Source organism: Cucurbita moschata, unplaced genomic scaffold (assembly GCF_002738365.1).
Source record: "Cucurbita moschata cultivar Rifu unplaced genomic scaffold, Cmos_1.0 Cmo_Scf00037, whole genome shotgun sequence".
In the NCBI taxonomy this organism is placed as follows: domain Eukaryota; kingdom Viridiplantae; phylum Streptophyta; class Magnoliopsida; order Cucurbitales; family Cucurbitaceae; genus Cucurbita; species Cucurbita moschata.
In genome coordinates this window covers 1,684,585-1,694,237 of record NW_019268553.1, presented here as the reverse complement: position 1 = coordinate 1,694,237, position 9,653 = coordinate 1,684,585, and the positions used below count along the sequence as shown (strand labels likewise).

Here is a 9,653-nt window from a genome sequence, read left to right as displayed (position 1 = left end):
TTTTTTTTTTTTTTTTTTTTTTTTTTTTTTTTTTTTTTTTTTTTTTTTTTTTTTGTAAAAAAAAAAAAGAGAGAACATATGCAATTTAATGAAGTATGAAGAGAGGATGATCATTTCATCTTTTAGTTGGACAACTCCCCTCCACGACATTTAGTCTGCCTGGACACACTTACGAAACAAAGCTACTATTTAGCTTAACCTTACCAGAATTTTCTTTTAGATTTTTTGAAATGAAAAAATATATATATATTGAATGAAGGAACATATTGTCATTGTCTTAAAGATACCTGTAGCAAGATGGTGCAATAACATCAACCAAGTCATTTGCAGGTAGACAGAAATAGGGAACCTGTTTCAGTATGGTTAACTCGATGAGGCAGCAGAAGGAAGATGTTCATGAACAATAACAATGCAGGGACTTAATTACCTCTTCAATATGACCATCCAAATGCTTTAGATGAACCTATTGGAGCAATAAGAACTCGGCTCAGAAGCAATGGGCTTAACAAAGGCTAAAAATTGAAATTCAGGGCACAGTTGCACATAACAAAACAATATTTTCCTACTTGCATTTGTTTAGCATGAAACTAAGCTTTCATTGAGTCAGTACATGAATTAATATCTAAATAAACACAAGGTACAAAGGGACCAATTGCATTTTTTGTGTATTTGCTTTACTAAGCTACAGATTATATCGTTGTAAAAACAAAAATGAACTCAGACGATGATCCTTTCTGGTTACGGATTCAAATACCTATCATAGGAAGTTAAAATGTGAAAATATCATAAATCTTAACAATTACAAGTTTAGGTCTTGACATGAAGCCTAAAAGTTAACCTAAATCCCATGCGTTAAGGCACTGAGATGATATTATAGAGCCTCAAGAGGTCCACATTGAATGAACTATATTTCTCAGCCATATTAAAAATATTTTTCACTGGGAGTTTATATATATGTATATACATACATACATATATATATATATCAAAGACAAGAGAGAGTCCCAAAACAAACCTTGTAATCTTGCATGAACTCATAGTGAAGAACCGTCTCTGGTTCTGTACTTGCAGCCTTGAGAAATTTATCTAGTCCTTCTCGAGTTCCATTATCCACTGTTGAAATAAAAAAGAGAAAAAAAGTAAAACTTACAGATATCTAAAGTAGTAAGGGTAAGATGCCATAAAAACAGAAAATTTTAAGATAAAAAGGCAGAGAGTAACCACAATTAGTGCCCAGTACATAAAGCTTCTCCAGATTTAAATGCTGCTCCACAGATCTTAATGCTGCAGTTTAAGATATCATTCTGCATTACAGTTGTAGAAGTCACAATAGCGAAAGGAACTAAGGATCTTTATGCACCCCGGAAACACATTGAATAGGAAACTCTCTTGATCTATGGGAGTACCATAATGCACCCTCAGACAGGTATGGTTAATAAATCCACCAGGTAAAACATAGACGTTACCTTGCACTTGACAGCCCACACCACAAAAAAGAAGACGTTTGACTCCTGCAGCCTGTTTCAAAAAAGTATCGATATATCATCAAATATACTATACTAAAATTCGACTTCTAGTTTGATTATAGGTGCTAATGCAAGTACCCTTGTTTCATGTGACCTCTAGCAAGTTGATAAAACCTATCTGGCAGTTTAAGCATGTAATTTGATTATTAGTGGATTTAGCGGCTTGGAATTTAACATCAATTTAGTTTAACAAAAATTATGTGAACTCCCTCAAGAGAAAGTTGCCTACCAAATAGAAAAGCATAAACTGGGTTTCTCTCCCTCTTAATAATGGATAAACAAAAGCACCTCAACTAGAGCAAGGGTATTCAAGTTGGGAGACAAAGTTGGCTTTACTCCTCTGGCTGCTAGGATTTCATCTGGTGTCCTGTTTAGAGGACAGAAACGATTATAGCGCCAAATCAGTAAAAATGAACTGAAGGAGAGGCTATTTGTCAATACAGATTCCAGAATATTAACAAAACTACCAAAGATGGCAGTAAATAAACTACATAAACCTTGCTAAAATAGGCCTTGGACTGAATCTGTCCTCTGGATCACTACAATATAACAGAGCAACGAAAAGTTCACCACAAAAATGGCATTAGAAAAAAAATAAAATGAAGATCCCAAGAGCAATTACATAGCTTTATCAAGAAACTCTCGGAATTACCTCTGTACACAAATAACAGCCTCGACCATGCCTGACTTGAGCATTTCAATTGCTATGGTTGTTACTATCCCCGTCCATTGAGCTCCTACAAGTTTGCAGAAATTTGGTTCTCAAACTAAGATTTATAAACAACGAAACTGGAGTTTTCTGGAGAAATTTAATGATAATGTAGTCACGCAAACAAGGATAGGACAAAATATTGATAAGGGCTGTCAAGCAGCCTGATCTAACACCGAGACTACCAAAAAGAGACAACGCAATGCATTTTAATACAAGCTGTTGAGGTATCATAAAAACCAAAGAAGAAACATCTAAGATTAGTTCTTACGTTACAAACACTTTACCTTCCACTGGTTTAATCTTACGAGCATATAAAAGCTTCTCATGAACCCCAAAATACGTCTCATCCAGCGTATCTGTCTTCCTCCCTCTACCGTGAACGACAGGTTCCAATTCCTGATAAAAATATCAGGGAAAGTCTGATACTACACTTTTGACACTGATGAACAGATTAATTACTCATAAAACGTGGAGCAATTTACTTTCACTTGATGAACAGGAATCAGTACTACGTCAGATGTTCAATTTGACTTTGAGAGCATTAATAATCTAATATTGGACGAAAAAGTAGTCAATACACTCGAGAAATCCGGTTCCATCTCCACTGGTCAAATTGCGTAGGAGACAGGAGGGGATTACAATCGAAGAATTAGCTTCATAATACATAGTTTTGCTCTCGTAAGAAATTTTTTTTGCAGAATTTAACAACCTCTAATCCTTTGTTCGACTTCTATATTACAGGGAACTCAATATCCAAACTCCCGTAACGAACATTATGCAAACAAATATCAAAAAACTGAGGTAAAGGAAGATATAGAACACATGCAAACAGAAAGAATGGAAACTTACTTCCACTCTAGACATGCCATCGCCCAAGAAAGCACACGCATCCTTCACGTGAGCAATGTAATAAGTATCGCACAAGCCGCATCGACTGAAAGGATAAGATATATTTAATCTTTCATGAATGATCTTCTTAATACGCAACATAGGATCTCCATCTCCCACTCCAATACTATTTCAAAATTTTAAACCACTACTTAACCCGATAGGTTACGTAAACTAACTTTTCATCATTAATCTTGACAAACAAAATGAAGAAGAATTAAAGCCGTAAAATGCAGCAAACAATCCCTTCCCGCCAAAACCATATCGTAATCTTCAGAAAAACGCAGGAAAAACCAGTAAAGCATTGTTTGAATCGAACCTGCAATGTTCTTTGGCAGGATAAGTGCCTCCAGGAGGAATCGGTCTGGAGCGTTGCCTCCAATCTTCCCTGAGTTTCACCTGCTTCGGTTCCGATTTTCCATCTGTTCCATAACAATCAAAGAAAGCCTTAGCCCGAAACACAATCCATAGACAACGGAGAGACAGAGAGATGTGTGATCTTACTTGGAGAAGAAGGCGAGGATGAAGCAACGACGGAAAGTGAGAGAGGAACGGAGCGGAGATTGGCAATGGAATGCATTACAGCAGAGTGGCAATGAGAATCTCCACAACAGAGAGAGATTTCTTTTCATCCACATATATTATTTCGGATGGATAAACCACTCCCCATTAGTCAGATATTTTCTTTATTTTTTTATTATTTTTTTAAATTGTTACAATTCGATTAAATTATAAATATTTAAAATTTAGATCCTATTATTTAAAAGTTATTATTCGCCTCTAAATAAATAAAACTTTATAAATAATTTAGATAATGACTATTTATACAAATAATAATAATAATAATAATAATAATAATAATAATAATAATAAGTTAGTTTTGTATTTTAATTTAGATATTTATACGATTTATGTCTCTATTATTAGACATATCTTAAAATTTTAACCAAGAAAAAACATTTTATTATCCATGAAAGTAGAGGTAATACTTATTGAGTTTTAAAGTACATTTCAGAAGAGCCAGCCGCCATTTGAAGGCAGCCGCCAGCCGCCATTACTGGGATGTCGATTTCAGAAGCCGCTCTCTCAAGGCCTTGAAAGTGACGACCATCCGATCTCGATCGGGACGGTTCTCTCGAATCGTCGGAGCTTCCAGAAAAGCCCTGATCCAAGCGTGCAGCCGAGGAAATGAATCGGCTTCCACCAGTTTCTCGCCGATCACCTCTTCGATCACTCCCAACCAATCTCCAAATATTCCGTACACCAAATCCACCATCCCGATCGTCTCTCCGCCGAAGAACTTCCCCTCGCCGATGCCTCTTTCTTCCACGATCTGCAGCATCTCCAAGCTCTCCCACTTCGCCTTCAAGTGTTCCTCCCCGCCGGAACAGAACATTCTCCATGTCGCTGGGCCCTAAAGGAAGTCGGAAGCAAATTTAGAGTCTATGCTCAAAGTGGACAACATGATACAGTACCCATATTGGTAGAGTCTTTATTTCTAACATAATATCAGAGTCATGTCCTTAATTTAGTCATGTCATGAAATTCTCAAACGTCGAACAAAAAAAGTTACTAGATTTGAAGGTATAGACAAAAGTGACTCAAAAGTCCAACAAAGGGTGTACTTTGTTCAAGGACTCGAGAGAAAGAGTCGAACCTCAATTACGGAAAAGTTGTTAGCGAGCTCTAGAGAAGAGTCGAGTCTCAATTAAGATAAAACTATTCGAGGGCTTCGACGGCTCCATAAATCTCCGAAAAAGCTTTATAATGTACTTTGTTCGAGCGCAATATTGTTGAAGATTGTCGAGATTGAGTCCATATCGAGTATCTTAGGTAATGATCATAGGTGTATAAGTAAGCAATACGATCATTTGTAACAAAACCTTTTAGACGCCCAAATCAAATTATAAAAGCTTATACCCAGACATGTCACTGTGAATAGTTTAGAGATATTTATTTACCTTATCCTCGGCGAATCGAATCCAAAACCGAGCTGCGGCTCGGTCGAGGGGATCGGCGGGGAACAGGGGATTCTGCGGCCATGTCTCGTTGATGTATTCGAGGATGAGAGTGGATTCGCAGATGGGTTTTCCGCCATGGACGAGGACAGGGACCTTCTTGTGGATGGGATTATAGTGAAGGAGCAAAGGGCTTTTGTTGGAGAGGTCTTCTTCTACGTATTCGTAGGGTATGCCTTTGATGGCTAAAGCCCATATGACTCTGTAAGTGAAAGGACTCGACCAGTTCCCATACAGCTTCACTTCACCCATCGTTAATGGAGTCTTCGCCAGGCTCCTTGTTCCGAATTTATTGGATCTTTTCTCTTCCCCGGCAAGTTTTTGGAATATTAAATTCCATTCACTTCGTTGACTTTGACTTTGTCAACGAGTTCATTAATTAACTCTTTTCTTTTCTTTTCGTTTCTTTTTAATTCACCAATACATTAATTTTTCAACTTTATTTTAAATATTTTTAATCATACACATAAAACATGTATTATAATAATAATTAAAAAGCCATAAAAGTCAAACACACTGCGAAGACAAAATCGCACTAATCATTTCCCGGCAATTTGGAGTAGCTGCTCTCGCCGGATCTTGAACAAGGGCACCATCTGGTCGTGATCAGGCAGATTGTCTCTGATGACGGCAGCTTGCCGGAAGTTCTCCGCCAACGCATGGAGGCGAGGGAACATGTCGGGATCGAGGAGTTTTACGCCCACAACCTCTTCGATCACCGGCATCCACCGCGCTAGCATCCCGTATGCTAAATCCACCATGTTAATCTCATCTCCGCCGAAGAATTTCTCGTCCCCGAACGCCCGTTCTTCCAGCGTCTGCAGTACTTCCAATGTCGCCTTCCTCGCCTTTTCTCTATCGTCTTCCCCGTCTGCCAAAAACACTCCCCAAAGCACCGGGCTCTGTCAAAAATTAATTGATTTAAGTTAAAAAGAATGAGAATTATAAATGAAATCGAAAGTTCAATACTCATTAAAAAAACAAAAAAAAAAGAATATATCAAATATATTTAAATAAAATAAAATATACTACTGAACAAAAAAGAATTAACTTTATATCTTAAATTAAATTTTATAATATGATCGAGGAAGTATACCTTATCCTCTATAAATTTGATCCAGAAGCGAGCCGTGGCTCTCTCGAATGGATCCGAAGGCAGGAGCGGGTTCTCCGGCCAAGTCTCGTCGATGTAGTCGAGGATGATCATGGACTCGCAGATCGGCTTTCCGCTGTGGACGAGCACCGGAATCTTCTTGTAGACAGGATTGTAGTGCAAAAGCAGAGCACTTTTGTCGGCAACATTTTCTTCTACGTATTCATACGGGATCCCCTTCAGCTTTAGAGCCCAGATGACTCTGCTACTGAATGGACTTAGCCAATTTCCATGAAGCTTCACCTGATCCGCCATTGTTATGGCTTTGGGATCTTAACCAAGCTTTCGTTTTATAATGCCGCAATGAATTGCCGAGTTTTCTTGGCCAGGAAGCTCGCGCGTTGACTGCGTTGATGTCTTGGTGTTTGAATATTAAATGTAATGGGGATTTTTCTACTTCGAAAATGGACTCCTTTACGTAAGCTTGTACGTGTCAGCTTTATCCCTCTAAAAATAATAATATATATATATATATATAATATTTTTTTTTTTTTGGTGGAGCCAAGTTATTTATTAGTTTAAATTTTGGATAAAGATCGTTTTCATTTGTCTACGGATGTCAACATGAGAATAGACCCAACCTAAATTTTTAAGGATTGGATTGGGACATTTTGGAGAAGCCCAAACAAAGTCATGAGAGCTTATGCTCGAGTTGAGCCATGAGACAAAGTGGACAATTATAAGGGTTGGGACATCTTGTCTATGAGAGCTTATGCTGTGGTTGAGCCATTAGACAAGATTTGAACCTTCTATCTCACTTTAGGCCAACAAAGCTACGACACCATTTACTAGTCATCCCTCAAAGTGTTGCCTGACTCGTTAGTCATCTCTTCCATGGTGTTATCTACACTATACGACGATGTCATAGGGTTTCGCGACCGTTCGTCTCTCTCTACTCTTCCCTCTTGTTTTTCTTATGTTTCTGTGTTTTGTGTTATGGTGCGCAGAACGTCGGAATTTTCAAGGTTGTCGACAACCGGTAATATATATTATATATATTATTTATTTATTTATTTATTTTGTAACCATTACAAAATTATAAATAGAATAATGTTTATAAACTAAAATTAAATAATCATCCAACGAAATTTTAGAGAATTAGAAAATACATTTCAATATTAAAATAACATATTACAAATAAAACGACATAAGATATAAATTTAAAACAAAATAATAATTCAAAGCCATAAAGCCAAATCCCGAGATCAAATTGAAAATCCCATTAATCATTTCCGGGCAGTTTGGAGTAGGTACTCTCGCCGGATTTTGAACAGGGGCACCATCTGGGCGTGATCGGGCAGATTGTCTCTGATGACGGCGGCTTGCCGGAAGTTCTCCGCCCAAGCATGGAGGCGAGGGAATGTATCTGGTTCGAAGACCTTTATACCGACGACCTCTTGGAACACCGGCAACCACCGCGCGAGAATCCCGTAGGCTAAATCCACCATGTTAATTTCATCTCCGGCGAAGAATTTCTTGTCGCCGAACGCCTGTTCTTCCAGCGTCTGCAGCACTTCCAAGCTCGCTTTTCTCACCTTTTCCCTATCTTCTTCCCCTTCAACCACAAGCATTCCCCGAAGAACAGAGATCTGCCCGAAATTTATTCGTTAGTTTCAGAAAAATAGCCTCTAGAAGGTCTTTTTTTTTACTATTTGACTTTTAGTGAAAATACAATTTTACCCTCTCAACACTATCACTCATGTCATTGGGAGTGAAACTGGTTGATTCCGGCCGCCGGGATTGGCGGTTGAAGGAAGCCCGGCGGAATTCTGGCCGGGCAGTGGCACCATTCTTTTTATCATTATTTAATTTAATTTAGAATTTTATTTCCATAAATTTTATTATTATTATTATTTTAAGGTTTTTAAAGATCCTTAGTAAATAAATAAAAAAAACATTATTTTAAAGATTTATTCAACCAATCTTATAAAAAAAATTATATCTATTTAAATTGCTAAAAATAGCAACTAAATATCAATTGAAAATTTATGAACGGGAGCTCGTGGAAGCGGGTCACGATTTCTAGACAAGACGGATAATGTGGTGGCGAGTGACGAGTGACCCAGAAGAAACTCACACCAAAACGAGACGATGGCAAACAAAACAAACTTGCCAGGTTTGATTGACATAGAGTGTCAGTCTCCCGTTTTGACAGACCAATCAGGTCGCTCAGTCTCTCATTTTGACAGACCAATCAGGTCGCTCAGTCTCCCGTTTTGACAGACCAATCAGGTCGCCAATGCCCACTTTTGGCTGGAATTTATAATTTAAAGGATTGAGGGTATAAATGTAACTTCACATCTATATTAGATTTTCAGAGGAAACATACCTTATCCTCAATAAACTTGATCCGGTCAAGTCTCGTCGATGTAGTGGAGGATGATCATGGAGTCGCAGATGGGCTTTCCGGCATGGACGAGCACCGGAATCGTCTCATAGACTGGATTGTAGTGCAAAAGCAGAGCACTTTTGTGGGGAAGGTTCTCCTGTACAAATTCGTAGGGGATTCCCTTAAGCTTCAGAGCCCAGACGACTCTGCAACTGAACGGACTTAGCCCATTTCCATGGAGCTTCACCTCATCCGCCATTGTTATGCCTTTGGGATCTCAACCAAGCTTTCGTTTTATAATGCCGCGATGAATTGGCGAGTTTTCTTGGCCTGGCGAGTAAGCTCGCGCATTCACTGCGTTCATTTTTGCGCATCTGGTTTCTTTTTGGTTGAATATTAAATGTAATTCATTTTTTTTTTGTTTTTTCCACGTGGAAAATAGTCCTCCATGACGTAAGCTCGTGCGTGTCATGTATCCATCTCAAAAATGAAAAATAAATAAATAAATAAACTTAAATGATTTTTTTTTACAATGTTATATAAATTTTTATCATAAATTCTTAATTTTGATAAAATTAGAGAAAATGTAAGAATCTTCATTTGCTATTTTTTTTTCTCGATTTTTTATGTTTATTTAAAAAGATTTACGTGTTAATTTTTTATTATATTGGTCATATTTTTCTAAAAAAATTAATTTTGCAAATATTTTATTTTTAGTCTCCCAAAATTAATTTATATTTGAATTTTTGGAAATTTTAAATGAAATTAAGTGAAAAAATAGATAAAAAATATTAACAATTAATCTAATTTAATTCATTCGTGAATTTTTTAGATTTAAATTAATACAATTATTAGTTTGAGATTTGAATGAAATAAAAAATTTAAATTTATAAGAATTTTAAACGGATAAATCTTCTTTAAAATTAAATTATTTTGTTAATTTTTTTTTTCTTTCAAAAAATACTGAGAGAAGAAATTTGAGAAGCTTAAAAAAAAAAAAAAAAAAAAAAAAAAAAAAAAAAAAAAA

At 36.8% G+C, this 9,653-nt stretch overlaps 3 protein-coding genes across 4 annotated transcripts in view; all 3 read right to left on the bottom strand.

The window, feature by feature from the left end:
• LOC111432016 (7-hydroxymethyl chlorophyll a reductase, chloroplastic) overlaps positions 1 to 3,772 on the bottom strand; it is a 7,313-nt gene extending 3,541 nt beyond the window's left edge. Inside the window, exons 1-12 of the mRNA XM_023068808.1 lie at positions 3,631 to 3,772; positions 3,446 to 3,548; positions 3,088 to 3,172; positions 2,523 to 2,634; positions 2,179 to 2,263; positions 2,024 to 2,065; positions 1,815 to 1,893; positions 1,467 to 1,518; positions 1,222 to 1,284; positions 1,016 to 1,113; positions 428 to 463; positions 288 to 349 (exon numbers count right to left, since the gene is read on the bottom strand). Coding sequence (XP_022924576.1) covers positions 288 to 349; positions 428 to 463; positions 1,016 to 1,113; positions 1,222 to 1,284; positions 1,467 to 1,518; positions 1,815 to 1,893; positions 2,024 to 2,065; positions 2,179 to 2,263; positions 2,523 to 2,634; positions 3,088 to 3,172; positions 3,446 to 3,548; positions 3,631 to 3,706 — 893 coding nt within the window. The 5' untranslated portion in view covers positions 3,707 to 3,772. The remainder of the gene's footprint in view (positions 1 to 287; positions 350 to 427; positions 464 to 1,015; positions 1,114 to 1,221; positions 1,285 to 1,466; positions 1,519 to 1,814; positions 1,894 to 2,023; positions 2,066 to 2,178; positions 2,264 to 2,522; positions 2,635 to 3,087; positions 3,173 to 3,445; positions 3,549 to 3,630) is intronic.
• Positions 3,773 to 4,060: 288 nt separating this feature from the next.
• LOC111432017 (glutathione transferase GST 23-like) lies at positions 4,061 to 5,528 on the bottom strand. The gene is made up of 2 exons (XM_023068809.1): positions 5,088 to 5,528; positions 4,061 to 4,540 (listed from the first exon to the last, which is right to left on the bottom strand). Exons 1-2 carry the CDS (start codon positions 5,394 to 5,396, stop codon positions 4,181 to 4,183), a joined length of 669 nt encoding a protein of 222 aa, XP_022924577.1. The 5' UTR covers positions 5,397 to 5,528; the 3' UTR covers positions 4,061 to 4,180.
• Positions 5,529 to 5,578: 50 nt separating this feature from the next.
• LOC111431835 (glutathione transferase GST 23-like) lies at positions 5,579 to 9,030 on the bottom strand. 2 transcript variants are annotated; one of them, XM_023068537.1, is made up of 3 exons: positions 8,667 to 9,030; positions 6,241 to 6,333; positions 5,579 to 6,046 (listed from the first exon to the last, which is right to left on the bottom strand). In XM_023068537.1, exons 1-3 carry the CDS (start codon positions 8,883 to 8,885, stop codon positions 5,684 to 5,686), a joined length of 675 nt encoding a protein of 224 aa, XP_022924305.1. In that variant the 5' UTR covers positions 8,886 to 9,030; the 3' UTR covers positions 5,579 to 5,683. The 2 variants fall into 2 exon arrangements, with proteins under 2 accessions (XP_022924305.1, XP_022924304.1); XM_023068536.1 differs by lacking the exon at positions 8,667 to 9,030 and having other exon boundaries at positions 6,241 to 6,586.
• Positions 9,031 to 9,653: the final 623 nt, after the last annotated feature.

Excerpts from the sequence above, each read along its gene's own strand:
- LOC111432017 (XM_023068809.1), bottom strand. The coding sequence starts at position 5,396 with ATGGGTGAAGTGAAGCTGTATGGGAACTGGTCGAGTCCTTTCACTTAC. Across the intron at positions 4,541-5,087 it reads TTCGATTCGCCGAGGATAAG|GGCCCAGCGACATGGAGAAT; the intron begins GTAAATAAATAT and ends GACTTCCTTTAG.
- LOC111431835 (XM_023068537.1), bottom strand. The coding sequence starts at position 8,885 with ATGGCGGATGAGGTGAAGCTCCATGGAAATGGGCTAAGTCCGTTCAGT. Across the intron at positions 6,334-8,666 it reads CCATGATCATCCTCCACTAC|ATCGACGAGACTTGGCCGGA; the intron begins ATCGACGAGACT and ends ATCCTCGACTAC. Across the intron at positions 6,047-6,240 it reads TCAAATTTATAGAGGATAAG|AGCCCGGTGCTTTGGGGAGT; the intron begins GTATACTTCCTC and ends AATTTTTGACAG.